General features: G+C 44.2%; 1 protein-coding gene across 6 annotated transcripts in view; it reads left to right on the top strand.

Moving 5' to 3' along the window:
- Positions 1 to 25,058, top strand: part of ADAMTSL1 (ADAMTS like 1) — a 654,406-nt gene that overhangs the window by 590,741 nt on the left and 38,607 nt on the right. For all 6 annotated transcript variants that reach the window (XM_045021716.1, XM_045021715.1, XM_045021714.1 and 3 more), the window contains 3 exons: positions 9,404 to 9,531; positions 14,110 to 14,238; positions 23,994 to 24,173. In XM_045021716.1, the coding sequence (XP_044877651.1) occupies positions 9,404 to 9,531; positions 14,110 to 14,238; positions 23,994 to 24,173 (437 nt within the window). The remainder of the gene's footprint in view (positions 1 to 9,403; positions 9,532 to 14,109; positions 14,239 to 23,993; positions 24,174 to 25,058) is intronic.

Here is a 25,058-nt window from a genome sequence, read left to right as displayed (position 1 = left end):
ACACAGGAAAAGCATAGATTGATCTTTCCCCTGCAGTGTCGGGAGTGGCTGCAAAAGGGTCATAGTATCTGATTTCCAGATTGCCGTTAGCACGACGGCACAGCTATCCGTTAACTGATAAGCATAATGTACTGTAAGGCTTACCAGGACTCTCTGCTAGAGGGATTCTGCTCTCTCTCCCGACTTCTCCGCTCTCCTGTGCAATGGCGCAGCCAATCAGAGCGTAGGCCAAAATGTTGTGCTTCTCTGGAGACCACGTGACACTTGTTGTCCGGTACGGTCTTCTTCATGGAAATTGACTAGACGGTGTTCACTGTTCGCGAAAATGTATCTGTACAAGGAAATCACTAACTTTCCCCATCACACAGCTTCGGGTCCTTCCCGGACTGCCCAGGCATCCCCCTCGCAGAGACTGGCAATGATTAGACGGCGAAAGAAGAAGACTAGGGACGACATGTTCGCTGAACTGATGGTCTGCTCCCGAGCAGAGGCTGCAGAGCAGAAACACTGGAGGGAGACCCTATGTGAGCAGCATCGCACACTCATGGAACGTGAGGATAGGTGGCGGCAGGAAGACCAGCAGACCACCCAAACGCTACTTGGTCTCATGAAGGAACAAACGGACACGCTTCGTCGCCTTGTTGATGTCCTGCAGGACCACAGGCTGGAGGACAGGGCCCCCCTGCAGTGTCTCTGCAATCGCCCTCACCAGCCAAGAAGTCCTGGCCCCCCCTCACCCAAAAGTACAAGACGGAGGGGTGGTAGAGGACGTGAGAACTGTCACTGAACCAGAGCAGAGCGGCCGTGTACCCCGCACTTCTCACGTTAGAAATTTGTAGAAGTGCTTCCCTTATAGGCTCAGCCAGTCCCAAATCCAAGGTTCATCCCCCCACTGTTTATTAGATTAATAAAAGCTGTTTGCTGTTAATCACTGTTTCCGTCATGTCTTTCCTGTCAGAGGATTTTTCGGTGTATGGGGTGGACAGGGGTTTCATACTTGCACGGTATAGCCTACAGTACCAGGGTACAGACTTGGGGAAAGGATCAACTGCGGGGCACACACACACTGCAGTCAGTAGGCACCAGGGTCATTCTGTGTTGTGTATGCTGCCCCTGTTCATTTCGTAATGTGTATAATTGTCCAGGGTCCTAGCGCCTGTCACGCCATTACTGTGAAGGCAGGCTGCCCTTACGATGCACTTGCAACGGATCCACGAGCCTATCCGCTGCCCTGAGCCCCAACCAGAGCCCTCATCCACGGACAGATAGTCACCCTTCTCCCACACCCATCACCCCTTCCCACGCAGAAACCCGCAGCCCACTGCCGTCATCCAAACCCCTATGCAAAGAAGGCACCACTCGCCCCTTCCTGCAAACCCTCCCCTTCATGCAGAACCACTGTCATCCGTCCCCCACCCCAGAGACCTATGTAGGAGCAGGAGGATGTCAGTCCTCTATGGAGGAAGCGGTCTGTACGTCAGTGCACACCGTGCCCAGCACAGTATGCGTCCATGTCTCAACACCAGAACAGAAATGCAAAGTAAAAGAAAGATTTATTAATAATGAGTGTAACAATTACTTTGCTTAAAAACGTGCTTTGGAAGTGGGGGAAACTTGGAGAACAAGGCATGTAGCCGCAGATCCAAATCGACACAAACTGACACAGGCCCAGGGTCAGTTTCTCTTGAAAGCAAGTGGAGAGTCATAGGTTACCCTGATCTCCGAGGAAACTTGCTTTCAAAGCCTCCCGGATACAGAGCGCTTCCCGCTGGGATATTCTCTCAGCACGGGTGTCTGGCTGAGCGTAAACTGCAGCCAGGCGATTTGCCTCAACCTCCCATCCGGACAAAAAGGCCTCGCCCTTGCTCTCACACAGATTGTGCAGCACACAGCAAGCAGCAATAACTACGGGATATTCTTTTCGCTGATGTCCGAGCGAGTGAGTAAGCTCCGCCATCTCCCCTTGAGACGTCCGAAAGCACACTCCACCACCATTCTGCACTTGCTTAGCCGGTAGTTGAAGAGTTCCTTCTCACTGTCCAGGGCGCCTGTATAGGGCTTCATGAGCCAGGGCATTAGCGGGTAGGCTGGGTCCCCGAGGATCACTGTAGGCATCTGCACATCCCCAACCGTTATTTTGTGGTCCGGGAAGAAAGTACCTGCCTGGAGGAGTCTAAAGAGACCAGAGCTCCTGAACACACGCGCGTCATGAACCTTGCCCGCCCACCCGACGTTGATGTTGGTAAAACGTCCCCTATGGTCCACTAGTCCTTGCAGCACCATGGAAAAGTAGCCCTTTCGGTTAATGTACTCGCTGGCCTGGTGGGCCGGTGCCAGGATAGGGATGTGAGTCCCATCTATAGCCCCACCGCAGTTTGGGAATCCCATCGCGGCGAAGCCGTCTATGATGACCTGAACGTTTCCCAGGTTCACTACCTTTGAGAGCAGTTGCTCAACGATTGCGTGGGCTACTTGCATCACAGCAACCCCCACGGTAGATTTGCCCACGCCAAAGTGGTTCGCTACTGACCGGTAGCTGTCTGGCGTGGCAAGTTTCCAGAGGGCTATGGCCACTCGCTTCTGCACACTCAGGGCTGCTCGCATCCGGGTGTCCTGGCGCTTCAGGGCAGGGGCCAGCAAGTCACAGAGTTCAAGGAAAGTGCCCTTACGCATCCTGAAGTTTCGCAGCCACTGTGATTCATCCCAGACCTGCAGCACTATGCGGTCCCACCAGTCCGTGCTTGTTTCCCGGGCCCAGAATCGCCGTTCCACACCATGAACTTGACCCATTGCCACCATGATCTCCACTGCCCGGCGTACCCTGCTTTCTGAGAGGTCTGCGCCACTCTCCTCACCGCGCTGCCGGAGCCTCCTCGCCCGATTTCTCAGTAGCTGACTGTTGCACAGGTGGACGATAAGGTGCGAGGAGTTGACAACGGCCATAAGTGCAGCGATGATCGCAGCGGGCTCCATGCTCGCAGTGCTGTGGCGTCCGCGCTGTAACCGACCAGAAAAGTGCGCGAACAGATTTCCCGCCGGCGCTTTCAGGGAGGGAGGGCGTTTGTGAGTGACGGTTGAATGATGACAGTTACCCAAAACCACCCTCGACACATTTTTCCCCCAGCAGGCATTGCGAGCTCTACCCAGCATTCCAATGGGCAGCGGGGAGTGCGGGAACTGTGGGATAGCTTCCCACAGTGCACCGCTTCCAAAGTCGACGCTGGCCCCGTGAATGTGGACTCAGAAATTCGAATTAGTGTATTTAGTATGGATACACAAATTCGACTTCATAAGGTCGAATCCACAAATTCGAACTAAGTTGATTCGAAATAGTCTTGTAGTGTAGACAAGGCCTTAGAAATCAAGTCTGAGGAATACAGATCTTTGTAAGAGGTTATGAATTGCTCAGACTCATAGACTTTAAGGTCAGAAGGGACCATTATGATCATCTAGTCTGACCTCCTGCATAATGCAGGCCACAGAATCTTACCCATCCACTTCTATAACAAACCCCTAACCTATGTCTGAGTTACTGAAGTCTTCAAATTGTGGTTTGAAGACCTCAAGCTGCAGAGAATCCTCCAGCAAGTGACCCGTGCCCCATGCTGCAGAGGAAGGCGAAAAACCTCCAGGGCCTCTGCCAATCTGCCCCAGAGGAAAATTCCTTCCCAACCCCAAATATGGCAATCAGTTAAATCCTGAGCATGTGGGCAAGACTCACCCGCCAGCACCCAGGAAAGAATTCTCTGCAGTAACTCAGATCCCATCCCATCTAACATCCCATCACAGACCACGGGGCATACTTACCTGCTGATAAAGATCAGTTGCCAAAATTAATTGCCAAAGTTAGGCTATCCCATCATACCATCCCTTCCATAAAATTATCAAGCTTAGTCTTAAAGCCAGATATGTCTTTTGCCCCCACTACTCCCCTTGGAAGGCTGTTCCAGAACTTCACTCCTCTAATGGTTAGAAACCTTCGTCTAATTTCCAGTCTAAACTTCCTAATGTCCAGTTTATACCCATTTGTTCTTGTGTCCACATTGATACTAAGCTTAAATAATTCCTCTCCCTCCCTAATATTAATCCCTCTGATATATTTATAAAGAGCAAGCATATCCCCCCCCCCCAACCTTCTTTTGGTTAGGCTAAACAAGCCAAGCTCTTTGAGTCTCCTTTCATAAGACAGGTTTTCCATTCCTCGGATCATCCTAGTAGCCCGTCTCTGAACCTGTTCCAGTTTGAATTCATCCTTCTTAAACATGGGAGACCAGAACTGCACACACTATTCCAGATGAGGTCTCACCAGTGCTTTATATAACGGTACTAACACCTCCTTATCTTTGCTGGAAATACCTCGCCTGATGCGTCCTAAAACTGCATTAGCTTTTTTAACGGCCATATCACATTGGCGGCTCATAGTCTTCCTGTGATCAACCAATACTCCGAGGTCCTTCTCCTCCTCTGTTACTTCCAACTGATGTGTCCCCAATTTATAACTAAAATTCTTATTATTAATCCTTAAATGCATGACCTTGCACTTTTCACTATTGAATTTCATCCTGTTACTATTACTCCAGTTTACAAGGTCATCCAGATCTTCCTGTATGATATCCTGGTCCTTCTCTGTGTTAGCAATACCTCCCAGCTTTGTGTCATCCGCAAACTTTATTAGCACATTTCCGCTTTTTGTGCCAAGGTCAGTAATAAAAAGGTTAAATAAGATTGGTCCCAAAACTGATCCCTGAGGAACTCCACTAGTAACCTCCTTCCAGCCTGACAGTTCACCCTTCAGTACGACCCGTTGTAGTCTCCCCTTTAACCAGTTCCTTATCCACCTTTCAATTTTCATATTGATCCCCATCTTTTCCAATTTAACTAATTCCCCATGTGGAACCGTGTCAAATGCCTTACTGAAATTAGATCTATTGCATTTCCTTTGTCTAAATAATCTGTTACCTTCTCAAAGAAGGAGATCAGGTTGGTTTGGCATGATCTACCTTTTGTAAAACCATGTTGTAATTTGTCCCAATTACCATTGACCTCAATGTCCTTAACTACTTTCTCCTTCAAAATTTTTTCCAAGACCTTACATACTACAGATGTCAAACTAACAGGCCTATAGTTACTCGGATCGCTTTTTTTCCCTTTCTCAATTGCTCTAGCTTCAGTAACTTTATAAAAAGTGTCTTGTGTTCCAAATATTCTCTAATTTCCAATGATAGGAACCCTTTGAATACGGGAACCTGAGAATGAGGAGTTTCTATATTAGGCATTTGTTAGATGCCATCTGAACTACAGAATTAGTCAGTATGGCTCAAAATATATGTTCTTGGAGATGATGCAGTGTAGGGCAACCAAGATCAGACAGATTAAAATGTGGAGGGAATTGGAGTATTTTCATAGGGGAAAACAGTTTTTGAAATGACAAAGGTTATAAAAAGGATTGTTACATCTGGTAGGTATTTTTTCACAACAGATAAGACACTCAAAACCTAACAATAAAAACAGGAGACTAGGAGTAAGTAGGAATCTCAGGGCAGTATGGTTTCATGCAAAGGATAATAATGTTGAAGAAGTTTCCAAGGAAAGCAATTGAAGCAAAAAGTGTTAATGAATTCAAGAGAAACTTAGATTTATTTCTGGAGAAAGAGGGGATTGAGAGACATGCTGAAAAAGCCAGAAGGTCAAATGAAGCAGATTTTTTTTATTATTATTATTAAGGCAAGTGTGTTGAACTCATTTGGCCTTTTCCTGTTCCTAAAAGGACTTGAGCTGGATCAGCAGCTACATTGATATCAATGGAGCCAATTTACAACAGCTGAGGATCTAGCCCCTTATGTTTTTGTCTTCACCCCAAAACAGATTGGAAACACCCAGAGTTAATTAACTGTTGTACCAGCACTATAGTAGCATTAAAACCAGGACCAGCTAAATTAAAGAAATGTATTCCTACCCTGATGGTGATGTGGACTTTTTAGACAAGATTCCTATCTGTTTTGTTTTTTTAAGTGTGTGTGTGTGTGTTACTTTAACCAAGGGGATCAATCAGTCTGTCTGTTTATATAAAGCCCTGAGTCTATATTTGTGAGGTTAGTGGGTTTGTAACATACTCATTTTTAGCCCATGAAGCCTCATCAAGAGTCAGCTGAAATGCTTAAACCAGTTAAATCAGCCACGATTAAATATGATGGATACAAGGATACCTCTTATGCATCAACATCAAGTGTTTTTCATTTTGACGTCAACGCAATGCTTAGCACTAATGTGTTTGCTTTGCTGTTGTCTGGATTCTTTGATATATACCCGAAAGCAAAGTGAAGCCATTTCTTTGTTGTTATTTGGAAGGATGCTACTGCGGGGGGAAATTGCAAAATCTTGTGGGTTTAAAGTCATTTTTATGTGCAGATTGAAGCAATAGACCTCTAACTACCAATTTTTTGCATGCACAGCTGTTTGCATATGCAAAAATTGCTGGCATGATCTCACCGGCTCGCTGAAAATTTGCCCCTTAAATTCACAACTTTTTTAAGAGATAAAACAATCCTTAAATCTGGAGGAGGGGCATCTATCAACTATTGTTTTCTTTTGCTACACAAGCATGTCAGCAATTTAAATATGAATAACGTTTTGGCTTGTAAATGACTCTGCATTTCACTAAGCACTTGCAAGACATGGTTGGCACAAGCTGAATCTTTATTATTGTGATTATTATTTAAAAAATGAGTTTTAAAGGAAATCAGACTCCTCTCAGAGCCTAATAGAATTCAATGGGTGGCCTGAATCTGGTTTGTTTTAGAGAGCTACCACCCATGGTGTTGAGCAGGATCAAATATCCCTAGCCTTGTGGTCCATGAGACAGCAGTTTTCATTCAAGAAAGAAAACTCTCATCAGCTCAGGGTTAGTGGATCAGACTTTGATTGCATGACTTGGATGGGCTTTTTCCTTCCATCTCTCTTCTCACTCCCACTCCCACCCTTGTCTGTGTTAATCACCATCTTGGCTAAGGGTTTTATGCAGAACAGCTGCTGAAAGTTTCTGGTGAATAAAGCAAATTTGTCATTAGGTTTTGTCATTAGTTAAATCTACGACTGAATGGAAGTAGGTTCTATATTCCTACCTTAACAGGAAATACCTGGTGCTGCAGTTGAGGACATTTGATATACGCGGTGGTTGAACTCTCAGGGCCCATTTTGATCTCACTTACACAGCATAAATCAGGAGTCAGTGGAGTTACACTGACAGAAAACTAGTTTGAGAGGGTGTAGAACCAAGCTTTAGTGCTCTCAGTTCATACAAAGTTCCACAGTGTATAGCAGGGTGACCTGGAGTCTGTTCCCACCTCTGCCACTGCTTTGTTATGTGGCCTGGGTCAACTCACTTCACCTCTCTGTGCCTAGTGTTGTCAACTCTCACAATTTTTAATCACAGGTCTCTCAGTGTTTTCCTTAAAGACCCAATGTTGAGGGCCCTTTGATTATGAGGGAATCTGTTTTCTTTTCTTGTTTTCTTTTTTCTAAAGTAGGTTCTATTCCCCACTATTTCAGAGAAAAGCTTGACAATGTGACTTCAAAAAGCTCCAAAAAGACAAAGAAAATAAGGAGAACCCCAAATGTATTATTTTTAAAACCTCCTGATTTGCAAGCTAAACTTATGAGTTAGGACGTCCAGAATCATAACTTTTGAAGACGTGGCATTGGCGATAGTGATACCTCCATTTCCACTCCCACCCCCTGTTTATCTTGTCTCTTTAGAAGGTAAGCGCTTTGAGACAGGGACTATCTCTGGCTATGATTTTGTACAGTGCCTAGCACAGTAGGGTTTCAGTTTCACTTGAGGCATCAAGACGCCACCAAAAAACAAACAAACAACTAATTATAGAGGTTCATTCCATTTTAAAAGATACTACCCATTTGAGAGAGAGTCCCTAAACTTAAAATGGTGAGTATTGCTGGAATCTGTAAGTGCTCTAAAAACTAAATTAATATTTTAAAGTGCGATTACTGTAGCAGTTTAGCAGTGCCTCAAGCCTCACAGTTGTCTCCAATTTATATCATTTTTGTGAGATAGTTTGTAAGAAGCAAAATGTTATGTTAAAATTTGAATGAATAAAAATATGTACCACCTTATTGTGCAGTGTTGTTAAAAGGTAGGGTAAATCATTTGTAGAAAATCTGGCAATTATTTTAAAATGTGACCTGTAAAAAAGAATGGAAAATATAAAAGGTTTAGAAAGCCTTCGTAGTTATTACCAGTATAGGCCATGAACTGGAGTCCTGCTCTTTGTGTGAATTGATTTACTTAAGTAATGGTAGCATTGAAGATTTCCATGCGAGAGAGTTTAAACAAATTGTATCTTACAATCCAGTTGTGAAGGTACCTTTTTCTTTAAAATCAATTGAATCATTCTCAGGGTTTCAGTTATTTATGGTATAAGGCGTGATCCTGATACCGCTTAAATCAGTGGAGCAGAATCAGACCCATCATTTGCTGTTGATTGGTCTTCAGGATTCACCAGATTCATTGTCCAATACAGAAAAATGAAAGAGGGCTTTCATACTGAAACCAGTCCAAAATCAGAGGGGTAGCCGTGTTAGTCTGGTTCTGTAAAAGCAGCAAAGAATCCTGTGGCACCTTATAGACTAACAGACGTTTTGCAGCATGAGCTTTCGTGGGTGAATACCCACTTCTTCGGATGCAAGCCGGATTCCAAGTCCACTTGCATCCGAAGAAGTGGGTATTCACCCACGAAAGCTCATGCTGCAAAACGTCTGTTAGTCTATAAGGTGCCACAGGATTCTTTGCTGCTTTTACAGTCCAAAATGTGCAGTTAGCTGCTCTTACATGCTACACCTGCCCCACGCTCCAAGGGATGTCTAGCTAAACCAGCTAGCTAGCCGCTGTTTAGCTAAGGTACTTACCTGGCCAACAGTACCATAGTATCTGAATACCAAACAACCTTCAATGTATTTATCCTCACTATTCCCCAGGACATAAGGCAGTGCTATTCTCCCCTTTGTACAATGAGGCACAGAGAAGCTAAGTGGCTTGCCCAAGATCACACAGGAAGTCTGTGACAGAGTGGAGACCCCATTTTTCCAAGTCCTAGACTTGTGCCCTAGTCTTTGGACCATTCTGCCTCTTCCATCAGCAACCTGTTGCAGCAGGGTTGAGAATGAAATGAACCTGCATCTAATCACAATCGCCACATAAGATGTTTAACCCCTGATTTTCATAACTTTATTTCTTTATTTAAACAAAATCTGCAGGCCCAAAATGTGAGAAACTGTGTAATTTACTTGTCATTCTATGTCTCTTTAAACATAAATCTTAAATCCTTGCGAAAGTGTTTTCACACAGACTTGCTGAGACCTTCACCTCTGTATTTCTCTGTTGCTCCAGGATGCTCCTTCAGCCAGATGACTCTTTGCAGATTCTAGCACCAGTGGAAGCTGATGTGGGTTTCTACACCTGCAATGCAACTAATGCTTTGGGATCTGACTCTGTCTCCATTGCAGTCACTTTAGCAGGTAACGGAAAAGTTATATCAATTACACAGAACTCTTTCTGCTACTGGTACGTTATTATCAAGTACAGATGGGTACGCGCATTCAGATATTATGTAACTAAAACAGAAATTGCAAAATCCTAAAAACAATAATAAAACTCTCCAAAGCTCACCAAAATAATCCCCAAACTCTCTCAACCCCCAACTAACAATGTATCCCTCCCTTCCAGAAAAACCCTGGAAAGACAAATAGGCTTTGCAGCGTGGTCTGAAGATCAGCAGGTTCCAGCTATAGCAAACTGAGACTGGAAATGCATTCCACAGTTCTACAAGTTCCCACACCCAGAGCACCCTGCCGCTAGCCCCTCTTCCCCATGTGCATAATTAAACTTGGGGGTGGCAGCCTGAGCAGCTTGGACAATCTCAACTACCCTGGGAACACCAGTGGAGACAGGCAGTCTCTCTGGTGCTTGGGCCCCAAAACATTTCCTCCTCCCAAATCTTGTGTGACTAAAAACATGGAATCTCTTAAGCCAAATGTCAAAATGGACAACATAAGTTATTCCCTCTTATGTCAATTCACTTTGTTCCGCTGGAAATTGCTCTATTAGCTGGGGTGCCTCAGTGAATGAGCTATATTTGAGGGAAGATGTATGTCGAGGCTGGACAGATAATATCCAGGATTTTGGACAGCCACAGGCCATGTCCCAGGCTCAAGCTTCAAATTATGTAGAGAGCTTTCATTTATAAAATATGTGCATTTTCAGTGGCTATTTCAAATCGTCAGTGGTTGTCTCACCACCCTTGAACAGCATGCATCCTGTGGGGCTCTAGTTACTGTTGCTCTATCCTGTAGTCGCTGAGCATTCTAGTCCCAATCCAGCTAAGCACATAAACCATGACTTGAAACCTGGGAATGGTCTTGTTGAAGTCAAGGGGAGTGTTCAAGTAGATAAAGTTAAGGAAGTGCTTAAGTGCTTCGCTGGGTTGGGACCAGAGCACTCGGCACTTTTCAGAATCAAGCCCTATGTCCTTTCTAACCTGTTCTCACCAAAGCATGACTGACATTCTTCCACCCACTGAGAAATAAAGATTCATAAAGGATTAACTTGCTGCTTCATATGTATCCAGTAATGGTTCAGTTCCACACCAGAGTAAATATTCTTTGTTCATTTAGGAGAAAGCCAAAGCAGCGAGAGGGTGAATGGGGAATGGATGCAAAGGGTGGGGAGTGGGGAGTAGGAAGGAGGGACAGTCAAAGCTCAGGGGTAATAACAAGACAAAGAGGTCAAGGGGAAGTGGAATGTGTTTATTAAGGGGAGAGAGGGGGGCCGAAGAAAACATATTAGTAAAACTACCAATAAGTAGTTTGAAATTCCATATCTGACAGTATAGCTCACTCATTTTTCACTGCTGCAGCTCCCCAGTATGTGTCTATGTAAGTAGTAATATTCAACGGTGGGTGTGCTGACTTAGAGAGGCAGAGGTGCATCATTGGACTTGTGAGTGAGCGTTTCAACGCAGAACACAGGCTGACTCTAGAGCAAGGGAGCGCTAGGAGAGACATGGCCTGGGCTGAAAGCAGCTCTTTCACTTAATTAATAAGGTTGGTTGGAAAGACACCTTACCTACCCCATGGAGCAGAAGCAGCTGGAGCCCTTGGGGGGACAAGAGAAGAGCTAAATCAGACCTAAAATAATATTTTAATTTAACATTTAAAGTTAGTAAAAACAAAGGGGCCTGATTTTACTCTTACCTACGCCTGTGTAAATCTGGAGTATCTCTGGTGAATTCAGTGGAGTTATGCCACTGTAAAACTGGTGCAAGGCCCTAAATTTTGTATTGATACTATATTATAAAATATTAGACAAAGTTCATGCATAGTGTAATTCTGGAATTACATCAGAGATGAATTTAACATGCAATTTTAAAATGGCATCTTTAGGGAGTTGCATAGTGGTAAAGAGGCTTTACAATCCTTATAGTCCTGATGGGTGAATTCCTTGTGGGATAATTACTGTATGTGGATTTGGAAGCCACTACGGTCAAATCAGTTTTCATCCCAGGCAATTTATGGAGACAAATGGAGCTCAAGCTATAGTAGTGTCCACACAGACTCTGACATGCATGGGGGATTTTACAGACCCAGCAGTTCCTTTTGAGGTGATGAATTATCCAAGACTTCGGTTGACTTTCTGAGGTGAATTATTAACTGCAGACTTCCTAGATGTGATCTTGGTGGCCCCGGAGCTCCTCCTGTAAGGTGCTGTGCATCTTCATCTTCCGCCAGCACCTTGCAAGATGATCCCCAGTTGTACGGATGAGATAATGGGCAGTTTTTGAAACAACGCAACAAAACTTTTTGGCACAAAAGAGGTATTTTCCCAAATGCATTGGAGGCCAGAGAGCTTCTTCGGAGGAACTGGGAAATGTGGGGAAAGCTTATCTCATTAAAAATGAACGACTTGGCCTCTCTGATGAATTTAGCATATGCAGAGACAAAGAGAAAATGTGCTTCCATTTTTGGAGTGGTTTGCTACTTTTTATTGGTTGAACAGTTGACAGATTTTTAATCTAATGAAGAGATCATGAAACCCCCACTGGGAAAATAAAAGCTGAGTTGCTATTTGAGGTCTCTTTACTTCTTTTATGATTTAGTAGTTACATTAAAACATCAGAACTTTGTGAGCATTTCATCAGTGAAGCGAAACATTTGTTGCTGGATATTCCATTCACATGATAGACACGGTAGGTTGATGGATAGAGGGATTGATACACTAGCAACTCCATATAAAAAGTGCTTTTAACAGTCCTGGAAATACTCTAAATCCACATGGCAGTTTATGGATTTTAATTAGGGGCAATTGAAACAGTTCGAGCAAAATCATCCATCCAACCAAAACAAACTGAACTCTTCTTTTTTTTCCTCTCTCTCTTTCTTACCTCCACTCAGGCTTTTTAGGCCAGTTTCCTCCTCTGCTGCCATTTCAGATTTATAGCCAGATTAAGTCATTAGAAATATAGGCACAGGCCTAGGGCCCTGGCCCCTGAAGTTGCATGATGTTGTCACAATCTAAGCTTTCATTTATAAAAACATTTCCAACCCTTATGGTGGTGAAGATGAGTTGGAAAATGTAAGTCAGGTGTAACTGAGGCAATGTCGTCTGCCTGAGCATGCAGACAACCTAAAAACATAGCTCTGAGAGGTTTGAAATTTCCATTTTAATGGGTCGTTAACTTTGAACCCCACAGCTCAGTCCCTTACTACCATTGCCCAAGAAGGATGGATTTTGCTGTTACCATCCTGTCGTCGATCTACAGAAGTGTCATCAGGGACCACACAGACACCCCCTCCCCTCATCTGTTTGGCTGGGGGAGTTCTCCCTCCACTAAGAGGGACCCAGGCCTCCTGAAAACAGAGAGAGGAGGCCCAGCCTGTGTAACATGTAGCAGTAGTGGGCCCCCATCAGACAGCCGTTGTATGGGTGGCCACTGCAATCCCCAAGAGGAGTGGGCCAAAATACAGGGCCAAGGCTCCACGTGCTGCTGTGTCTAGAGCCCCAGATTGCCTAAACCTGGCACTGACCCATACACCACACCAACCCAAAGTCCCATTTAATGCAGAGACACATGCTGCTGCTTCCCTGCACTCACGTCACTGTCATACAGCTCTCACGCCACTCCTCTCAAACACACCCATGCACACCTCAATACACACACTTCCCCTGCTGCCCCAACCCTCACGGTCGTGCTGTTGTACCAACCCTCATGCCATCACACTCACCTCCACCGCCGGCTGCTCCCATGCCGCTCTTACAGTCACACTGCAAGCTGCCATTGCATCTTAGTCCTTGCTGGGCCCAGCTTTCTGCGTGCTGGGCTTGCTGCACAGGCTGCCCTTCTCTCTCTTCTGCCAGCTGCCCTCTGTTTACATTTAGGGTGCCACCATGCCATACATTACGAGACTGTCCCAGAGCAACACGATGCACAACCCCATCGTTAAACAGAAGAGCAACAGTCAAGGGCTAGAACTTGTGACGGTCAGTTTTTGGCACATTTACCTCGCTCCCGTGCAGAACTGATGTTGTCTCGCTTCTGTTCTTATCAATTATTTTGTGCACCTAAAACGGAGTTTATGAAAAATATGACTGAAATGGATCGCATGTTGTTCTAAGCCTCCTGCACTGCTAAAGAGCCCGTATCCACCCTTTGGAGGCTTTGTCCTATGTTTGGTCCTTGGCAAGTGGTACTGTCTGCCTTGCAATATCAGGTGAACAGCTTGCTGCAGCTCCAGTTGCATTGTTGTTTATTGGTTCAGCTGGTTCTCAGATGTGCTGGCATGACTTTAATGCTATTCATTCACTACTTTAAGTGATTTTTTTCAAAGCAACATCAACTATGAAATTTGAGCAACTCCTGCATAATATAGTTAAGGCCAAGAGCAGGTGGCCTGCATCACTCATACTCCAGCATCACATGCTGGCAGGCAGCTGTCCTACATCAGCCATTTGTATTTCTATACCAAGCATATTGTTCACAGTCTTCCCTTTGTGACTACCGTGTACTTTGCTTTATGAACTATGGTGTCTCTTATGTACAGGAAAACCACTGATCAAGGCATCGAGAGCTACTCTGATCAACACAAAGTCCTCTGCTGTCACGGTTGACATTGGAAGCACAGTGAAAACAATCCAAGGTGCAAATGTTACCATTAGCTGCCAAGTTGCAGGTGAGAGACAGCTCGGTCCTTATAGCTAGCAGGTACCAAGTGTGTTTTTAGCTATAGATTTCCTCTGAAGTTCCTTGGCATGTCAGTGTCTGTGCACAGGTGCCATTGTTTCAGGCTTTTGGGTTTCAGGCAAACATTTTCTTTGCTTTCATACTATGGGAGCATTGGAGTTGTCATCCCATGTCAGATCAGTGGTCCATTTACCCAGATATTCTGTCTCCAATAGTGGTCAATAACAACTACTTCAGATGAAAGTGTAAAATCCCCGTAATGGAGAATTGGTGGGCATTCTGGAACTATTCAATATTTTCATTAATGACGTGGATAATGGAGTGAAGAGTATGCTTATAAAATTTGCAGATGACACCATGCTGAGAAGGGTTGCTAGCACTTTGGGGGATGTTTTAGGTAAGATACTAGGTAAAACTATCTAAGGATAAGGATAGCTGATCGCTGGAATAGACTTCTAAAGGAGAGGTGAAATCCCCATCGCTGGAGGTTTTTAAGAACAGTTTAGACAAACACCTGTCAGGGATGGTCTAGATTTGCAGGAGGCTGGAACAGATGTTCTTCTGAGATCTTTTCCAGCCCTGCATTTCTGTGATTCTATGCCAATTTGGGAATTTTACTCGACAGGCAGGTAGTGGCTGGCTTCTATCCTGAAGCATGAGAGCTGATATTCCTTACACATTTTTAATTCTACCTTGTGTATAAGTGACCTCTTCTATTTTTTTTTCATTTACATATATAAATGCATGGGTTCCCTGTTGAATTTGTCATTGATTTTAATTATACACTGCAGTTATTCTTGTATATATCCTTGTATAGAAAAATACATGTCCAGAGTAGCAAAGTATGCAGATGTGCACATAATTTTATGTTTCATAAGGCATGCCGAGTGCTGTCTCTACTTCATAATAGATGAGAATAGTGCAATGGGTATTCAGTAAATTGGGGAGAGATAGGACAGTTAAAGGCCCCATTTCTTATGGAAACAGAGAAAACAGGACAATTATGGAATGTGTTGTTGAAGGAATAAGTAGAAGAGAAACAGCCAATAAGACACTGGAATAATTGTTTAAAGAGGGGACTTTACGATATCAGATACAATAGGCCAGATTCTTTGGACACACTGAGCTGCTCAAAACTACTCTAAATTATGCTGGCAAGGTAGGTGAGGTAATATATTTTATTGAATCAACTTTTGTTGGTGAGAGAGACAAGCTTTTGAGATACAAATTGCTCTTTCTCAGGTCTGGGAACGGTACTCAGAGGGTATGTCTACACTGCAATTAGACACCTGTGGCTGGCCTGTGCCAGCTGACTTGGGGTTGCGGGGCTCAGGCTAAGGGGCTGTTGAATTGTGACATAGACTTTTGGGCTCAGGCTGTAGCCCAGGCTCTGGGACCCTGGGCATCACGTGGTTCTAGAGCCCAGGCTCTAGTCCGAGCCCAAACATCTACACCGCAATTAAACAGCCCTTAGCCCGAGCTCTGCAAACCGAGTCAACTGGCATGGGCCAGCCACAGGTTTTTAATTGCAGTGTAGACACACCCAGGGTGTCACAGATAAATACAAACAGATAGTTTAACATAAGTAGTTAGCATATATTATAAGGGACCATTCATGGTGAAGTGGCCTGTTAACACCCTTGTAATCAAGAAGACAAAAATGGTGATTTAGTGGGTTAGCTTGTTGTAATAAGCCATAAACCCAGTATCTTTATTAAGACCATGATTTTTGTGTCTAGCAAAGTTATGAATTTAAGCTCTCAGGCTCATCTTTTTAAAGCATTGTGCAGGTTTCCTTTGAGGAGAGGACAGATTGGTCAGATATAGAGCGATCACTAAATGATGCTGACAGTAACAGCCCCCTAAGAAATAGTCTGTCATCCAGGCATCACTGGAGCACAGAGTGCTTTGGCCGTACCACCTCCAGTCTGCAATATGCTCCCTAGACCAGGGAGATCAGAAGTGGGTGGCACAGAGGTGGTATAACCATGCTGGGACTTCTTTGTGTAAGGGATGCCTGAAAATTATTCACAATGCAGAGCAGCTGGAATGGGGGTGGAGGATCTGATCCACTAACACAAAATCCAGTTTTCCAACCTACACCAAAGTTGGTAGGAAATGTTTATGTTGTGGCCATGAAAGATAAGTACCAAGTTTGATTGTTTTCTTCCTTTTTGACTAAATTGGAGGAGGAGGGAAATCTGCCTTCTTTAACAGGAGATTTGTTTCAACCTTAGCTATGGAGAAACAGCATGTCTCTCCACAAGACAGTCTGTATGAATTTTCCTTCTTCCACCCCACCTTCCAGTCCCCTCCCCAAAATTCCTGACTGTGACGAGTGCATGACGCATCTTTACATTGCGTAGTCTCTCTTTAAATTAACAAGGTACATGTGGTACTGGTCAGCGGGGACAAAGACAGACCAAATGGCATGTGGAGTACAACACTCGGATGGGATCCCTGATAATTAATTACTGTCTCTGGGATTAATGAAAGAAAATTACAGTATTACTCTTCCTGGCAGCTCAAGGAGGATTAAACTCAGTAATTCTGCAGCATTCTCATGCCAAAGTCCCTTGCAATCAGACTGATCCCGAGTGCCTTCTAAGGAAGGTTCTGTTAACTTTCCCAAAGCACCTTCATGGCCACCAGCATTGATGGAATATAAAAGAGAGCAGATTAAATATGGACATGTAGATTTCCCTTTTTTGGATGCCGGTCTGTTTGCAGCAGCACCTGGGAAATGCCGTTGATTCAGATGATGAATACTGTTAAAGAACTGTGGCCAAATTCACCCTTAGTTAACACTGGATTCCAGCAGCATAAACCAAAGGACAAATCTACCCTGGTGGAGATGCTGCCAGGGAGGAGGATGTGGCAGTGCAAAGTTGCCACAGTATCTTTTACTTCTGAGGACACATTTCCTGTTTGATCACTGTTGGGAACTTTCCAGCACAGCTGATCATGGAGACTCAAGGCCACAAACGCTCTTCAGCATGGAATACCCAGGAGATAATGGATCTTATTGTTGTGTGGGGAGAAGAGTCTGTTAGGCAGAGCTCCGATCCAGCAGAAGAAATCATATCATATCATATCAAATCATATCATGCGGGGCATAGGGGAGGAGGGCTACAACAAGGACACACAGCAGTGCCATGTGAAAATAAAGGAGCTTCGGGAAGCGTACCAGAAGACAAGGGAGGCAAACAGTCATTCTGGTTCTGCCCCACAGATATGCCGTTTTTATGAGAAGCTGCATGTGATTCTCGGCGACGACCCCACCACTACCCCAAAACACTCTGTGGATACCTCCCAGGAACCCCAGGCGACCTTGAACAATTCCACTCAGCTACATGCACTGTGGGATATATACCCACAGTTCAGTGCTCCATGCGTCAATGCAAGCCCTGCTAGTGAGGATGCACTCCACCAACTCAATGAGCACAGTGGAGACACACGAGATAGACTTGCTTAAATTGGGGGCTCAATGTCAACTGACATAAAATTGATTTAACTTTGTAGTGTAGACATGGCCATAGAAACAAAAAGTGATTTCTGTCTGCTGCCTTGTCTATAGTGGGAAAAGGCACCACCTTAGAAAACATGTCAGCAAACTGGCATGACATGAAATACAATTTTGCCTTTACTGTAGCCAAGGATTATGTTATCTGATTGTGGTTTAACACAACTGCCCTTGTCCAGTCTAAGAAGAAAATCATGTGTGACATTGTGTTGGTTAGAAAAGTATTATAACCCAATTAATTTTCCCAGTGTAGACAAAGTTGATGGCAAAATGTAATGTCACAGTTCCCCAGGTGTCCTGAGCAGCTCTCCAGAACATCTTGTTCAACGTGCTGGAGGCAAAGGAATGGTTGGAAAGTGCTTCTAAATTCATATAGAGTACTTGATCCTGCAGCCTGTTATAGACATCGAGGGAAAGGAAGCAGAAGATTGGTGGTAAGAGGAGAGAATTAGAGGTCAAGGTGATGTTTACAGAGCCAATGTAGGGAATCTCTAGAAGCAGAAACTTCCCAGAGTTTGTGAAACCTGATTTCTTTTCTCTATGAATCTCAGGGGTGCACCACACCCAGTAGCACAACAACTGGAGAATTGCTCCAAAAAGCCTCGGAGCCGTTTTCTCCTTTCAGCTGAGAACCCAGGTCACCTCGTCCTTAGAAGCTTTGTGCAGATGGCACTGCTCTGAATTGTCCATGAAGGAGGGCTTCTAGGGTCGCAACTTGCAGCTCTGGCTCAGGCAGAGAAATACTTTTAATGAAAGTCTGCAGGGCAGCAGAAAAGAAATATTAGCTGCAAGGCTTAATTATGACATTTGCTATAGCTGCTGCAGCCAGAAGACAGAAATAGGGACTGGTTGCTGACAGGTGCTGATAAGCCTGGTTTCTTCAAAAATAAGAGATAATGAAAGGGACCATTACTAGAGCCTGGGGAACTGTTTTTATATAGCTCTTTAATTTCTTTTAGGGAGCATAAATGCTGACAAATTCTGTGGTCTGAAATGAATTATAGATGCTTTTAAAAGTAGTTAAAAATTATAGTAGTTTTAAAAAGAGGCGAACTTCCTGCTTGATATACCTTGACTGAGTTACACCAAGGATGAATGTGGCCCAAGGCATGTGCAGCTGTGGGACCCAGTTCTGCTCTCATTTCACCAGGACGCTGCTGTGGGTTTGCCCCACTGGGACTATACATCATACTGGAGAGACATATTTTAACAAATGGGACTTTGCACCTAGTCTAGAGAGGCCAGGGTGTGTTTAAAGACTGGGTAGGTGATGGTGGCCAACCCCAGGATCCCCCTGGTACTGAGCCTAAGAGCTTATCTACACTTGAAGTGCTACCTTACAACAGGAGAACTCATCAGTGTAGGTAATCTATCTCCCTGACAGGGTAGCTATGTTGACAAAGAATTCTTCTTCTTGTCCCTATGGGTGCTCCACTGTAGGTGTATGTGCATTCCTGTGCTTCTGATTGGAGATCTTTGGTAGCAGTGTCCGTTTGGCCCACACATGATCTCTCCCCTCCTCATGCTCTGCCTCGAGGCTAATTAGCACTGTGCTGGTGAACCACCCTAAGTTCCTTCTTAACCGCCCCTGGCTACACATGGAGCAATTAGCAGTCTACTCACAGATGCATTACTTCTTTAGAAATTCATTCCTAGCTTGTTTTAGTGTTTTTCTTCTTAATTTCAGGGGGGTTCCTTTGGTTTTTTCTCTAAAACAAAGCTGCTCCTCATGGAGGGAGCTCTTCAGCCTGCAACTGTCCCATGCCCAGAGACTCCCAGGCAACATAAGTCTTCTCCTCAGCCTTCTACCTCCAAGACAGGTGAACCAAGAAAGAAATCCTTGGGCTCCCCACGTAAGATTAAAAAGAAAGCTTTGAGCCCTCATAGTGAGCACCAAACCAATGAGAGGAGATCTCCAGCATGTTCGGTCTCTTCAGTACCGACAGCACTGAAGGCATGTTACCCACGGATCATGTGGGTCCAGTGAAACAGATACTACTTGTAGGCCTAAAGACCCTATGGGGACAGGCACCAAAGCAGCAGTACCACCGGTCAGGGACTGAAGTGGAGACCATACCACTTTCGGGCAGGTGGCATTGATATGGACATTCTCAGTACCGACAGCTGCGAGACAACCATCATTGGACTGCCCCATGCGGACAAGATTGCTGGTTCTCTCAGTACTGCTGACTCAATACCAGCAACCACTGATGGTACCAACTACTGCAGCACCACAGGAATTTAGTTTCTCTAAGGACCTCACATTGTCTGAGGTACCAGTGTCTCCTCTAATTGGTACTGGATCCCCGGTACTGTGCACATCGCGATCCCAGGAATCACCACTGGCACCACTTCTTGCATCTCCACTCTCCATATCAGCTTCATTGTTTTCCAGTGGAGCATCAGATAGTGACCAGGAGAAGGTCCTCTCCCGCCACTCTCATCATCCTTCCTCCCAGTATCAACATGGGCCTGCTCAGTCAGACCCTCGGTATGGACAACCCTTGTAGTATGACCAAGCATGGGTTCAACCACCCATGCCTTTTCCACACCTCAACAACCTCACGACTCAGGGCAAATGGGTTTTTTGCAGACTCTCTCTTTTCCTTGTATTTTATGTTCTTCATTCCTCCGACTCTTCCCTAAGTTTCTTCCTTCTGTGTTTCATTCAAACACAAGAGTTTTCTTTTTGGCTCCGGGCTTTCTCTTTAAGCCTTGGTTGCTCATTATCACCTGCATCAGACTACAACACTGTCCATAAAAGTATCACTATTTCAGAACATCCCAGCACTGGAAACTAGTTTTTGTTGTAAGATCTCCAAAGTGCTCTGCTGACTTTAACAGAATATGAACATGATATAGCTAAAGGAGCCGCGGAATTAGCACACTGCTTGTCACTTATACCAGTCAGCCTTTTGTGTGAGGGATAAACTAAGTCCAATGAAAGCTAGAGGAATAAAGTTGTTGATGTCTGCTATTGAAGAAGAATGGAGAAAAGGGAAGTCTTCAGGGAGCATAAATACTACCAGCAAGTATTGGCTTTCCGGGGTACACACCATCATTCAATGTCCAATCGGCTCAACAAAAGAAAAGTTGACAAAGACAAAAGAATCTTACTTCCAAAGGGGAATTTAAATGGCTTAGGGCCAGATATTCACCTGGTGTAAAGTGATGTAGTTCCATTGAAACCAAATTACTGATGCCAACTTTCGCCAGCTGAGGATCTGACCCTGAAGACTGCTCTTTCCTTCACATTTATGAAAATTATTGTATTATGACTTCATGCCGGAGACTTGGTTTCTCTCAGCCATTCATTTTCTATTATTATTTTCTTTAAACTGCATTCTCTCCTATATTGGACACTATTATTTAGGCTACTTTTCCTCTGGACAACAACTGCATGACAAAACAGAGAGCTAGGGCTGACTGAAATGCTCTTGCTCCCCCTTGTGGTGAGGGTTTGGAAGAGTGGCTTTGCACACGTTTGCACCTGCATCTTTATATTTCAGTTTTAGAAGTGTTTGCCAGCTTGCTATGACCTTGGTTTCATTACCTGTTTCTGTAGTATAAACCTGTGTAAGCCACTCATGTAAGAAGGATACACAAAAACAAAGTTGCTGCTCACTGAGATCTACATTTCTTCTCATCCTCCCCCATCCAGTTTGCTCTGTGCTACTATAACATTTGGTTGCAATACATTTATGTTTAACTTGGAAGCTTTAGATTAAAGAAGAAAGTAAGAGTGACCTTCCTGTACAGGCGGTCAGAGAAGGCGTTTATACATGTTCAGGACTCTTTGGATGTACAAAGTTATCTGTTCTGTATCAAAGGTAGCTGCAGATTGTACAGTGGCGTTACAGACTAGATCCTGAAATCCTTGGTGGTACTTATTGAAGCAAAACTCTCTTTGACGTGAATGAGTTTTACCAGAGTAAGAGCTGGGTAAGTCTTTCAGGACTTGGCCCATCTGAACAGCTATGCAGTCATCTGCAAAGAAGTTAATTAATGTAACACAGTGTTGGCAATTGTTATGATCACAAGTATTGCCATATCTGATGTTTTTGTTAAAGTCCCAGCTCCAGAGGTCATGTGATTATGGAAGATCTCAGCTTTCATTAATAAAAAAAGGCAAATTTCTAGCCTCACAGTTGCAGATAAAAGTTTGAAAATGTGACCACGTGCCCCCAAAAGGCTCAGAAAGCAAAGAGAAAGAGCTCCAAACATTTTTTTAAATCTTTTTTTAAAGCCTGGCTCATGATTTTTGAATGATTGGAGTTGGCAGTGCTGGTAACATGAAGATGTGATTCATTGTAAGCAGCCTGAAGTAGTGCAGCTACTGTATTAGACTTGAAAGCAGAAATGCCTATTATAGAATGGATTGTGCCTAAATTGGTGTGGCACTGAAGGCAAGGACCACATGCTGGCAAAGTCAGCTGGTGGTGCAGGGGGGAAGGGAAACAGGCAGAGCATCCTGATGCTGCAGCAGTGGACAAGCTGTTCTCTTTCAAGCTCTGGCTGCTCAGCACTGTATGGTGCTTACTGGCCCCATGGAACATTGAGAATAAGTTAGTCATTGAGACTTCACGCACGGCCTGCCTAGTCCCTCTGTGTCAGGTCCTTATCTTTCTGCTGTGACTGACAACAAAATTCCCAATTGTCTGATGGTTTTCATGATGTGGGCACATTACCACAAGGATTGTATTGAGACCACCAGTTCCTTCCGCCTAGGCTACTGATCGGCTGTCCGATGGCAAGGAATTACCTGCGCTGGGATGGCTTTAAACCACTGATTTAGAGGCAAAGTCTCTATCCTCTGAGCCACTCAGTGAAGACAGAGTATCCCTGTTATGTGAAAGAGTACAGAGATCAGAGGTGGAGACTGTCTGTTTTACAAACTGGGATAACTGTCAGGCAGACTTCAAACCCTGTTTAAAGTTTTGTACCCTGTCCTTGCCAGTTTACTTGGAGTGAAGTGGAAGGTAGGGTCACACTTTAATAGTCAATTGCAGCAGGTCTGGGGGATTTCAAAAGGCTACTTTGTATCTTAATACTCTCCAAAAATAACTGACCTCTTCTAGTCTAATAGACTTCTTACCATAGAATGTACAGCACCCTCCCAACTGCCTCAAATCATTCGTTTGTTGGGAAGATCTACCTTTCTGAACAGATAGTCACAGATAAACATAAACTTCAAATTCCTGTTGGGGTAACAGCCCCAAGGAAGAGTCTCCTCCGCCTATATCAAAGGGTTAGACCTGTGGTTCACGAAATGTCATCTATCGACCACTCGTGGTCTGTGGAGCACTCGCTAGTGGGCCACCAACAGCTGGCTCATCGCATGGTACTGTCTCCTGCTCCATGTTCTCAGCTTCTAAATCATCTTAAAAGATGGTAAAAATACAATATGTTCCTAAATATTACTTAGCTCTGTAAGCGATTGCCACAAGGATTTTATATGATCGTGATGGCGAGGGTGGCCCGCAAGACCATTGCCATTTTCACGTGCGCTTCGCACCGTGGAATAAGTGTGAGAACCTTGGGATTAGACAACAAATTGGAAGTTGAAGGAGTTATTGAAATTTGAACCAGAGGTGTGGAAATCTGAAAAATTCTCTAGCCAGGCGTAGCTCCACTAAATCAACTGCTTATCCTGATGTATCTCTTCCCTGTTTATCTGCACTGTATTGTAAAATACAGAACATTCTTCAGTGATATTACATAGAGACCAGTCAATGAAGGTGAGACAGTCCTACGCAGGTGGTGGTACCTCCATCCTTGTGCTGCAGAGGGGGATGTTCTGTTCCTTGTATGCTGCCCCTGTGTTAGATCATGACATGGGAAGAAGCTATAGAAAAGGGTGTCCTTTCCCTCTTCTATATTGGACTGAAAATCTCATAAGAACAGGCTTTCTCTTAGGATTTCCAGTGGTGCTGCCTGCTTATAGTCAGAACACAAATCCTACTATAAAAGCATCCCTCCGAAAAGTGTGGCCCTTCTGTTTCCAGGCCAGAGTGGATCCAGGAAATCCAAGGCATTTATTTTATCTTAATATATATTTTAATGTATTGAAAGAGTTGACCAAACTCTTTTGAACCTCAAAAAGCCTTGGGCTGGAAGTCTGGTTAAAGGCTTGTTTTGATTATTATTTTATCCCAACTGTTTTGTCTGTCCCTAGTAGTAAAACCTTCATCCAGCTCCTATTCTTTTTAATGCCTTTCCAGGTGTACCTGAAGCAGAAGTTACTTGGTTGAGGAATAGGATCAAGCTGCCCCCTGCCTATCATCTACATGATGGCTCCTTGCTGATTGCGAACGTAACTCTGTCTGATCAGGGGTTATACTCCTGCAGGGCAGCCAATCTTCGTGGGGAGGTGACTGAAAGCACACAGCTGCTGATTCTTGGTAAGTGACAGGAATGCACGTGGCCTTTGGAAGGGCTATTTGTTCATGACATTTCCCACGTGTCACTGTAATAATGAACCCTAGGCACCAAACAGATCTCTCTCTTTGGAGCTAGTCAGAGGACATAACAGACGAGAGAGTGATATCAACAGCCTTGTATTCCAGTGGGGGAAAAAAACCTCTAATTGTGTTAGCAGCCTACATAAGCAGGAGCAAGGCTGTCTTCATTTGTGGAGAAGGCAGAAGATATTGGAATTGGGGGGAAGGGTGCGTGCGTTAGAAGGGGGAAAAAAGTATAAGCTAAAAAAAAACTTTAATATGTCATTTTCACACATTCAGATTTTATGGCTAATAAAAGAACCATTCCCCTCCTTTGACCATTCCCCAAAATGGCACCTGTGAAATGAAGGAAATACTCTGTGTAATGCTCCATCTCCGAGAAGCAGACCTCCCCCTGGTAAAACACTGAGTGACACTGAGCAATTTCACACCTCACTAACAGATGCATAAACCCTGTGCACTTTTACAAAACAGTAACTCAGTTCATTGAAGGGTGAAGTTTACTTTGTCTTGGGTTTCATGGTAGCAGGCTGAATGTCTAGCTAGGTGATTTAGAAAGATATTGTCAGGCCCAAAGCATGGATGGAAGTGTTACCCACGACTAATTTATTGTGCTTGCTGATGGATTTTCCTCCCTAATAACACATCTGTGTCATTTCCTGCCGTCTGAGAGATGAAAGATCCGGCAGGACTATGTAAACGGCTACTGTACGTTGGGTAATGAAGTGTGCACGTTTTGTAACCCTGTACATATTATTGCAGCAACACCATTAAAAAGCGTCCATTACAGAACTCTCTTTTCAGGGCTTGGTATATAGCCTGTTT

This window comes from Mauremys mutica, chromosome 6 (genome assembly GCF_020497125.1).
Source record: "Mauremys mutica isolate MM-2020 ecotype Southern chromosome 6, ASM2049712v1, whole genome shotgun sequence".
NCBI classification, from domain to species: domain Eukaryota; kingdom Metazoa; phylum Chordata; order Testudines; family Geoemydidae; genus Mauremys; species Mauremys mutica.
The sequence above is the reverse complement of the archived record's forward strand: the minus strand, read 5'-3'. Positions and strand labels throughout refer to the sequence as shown.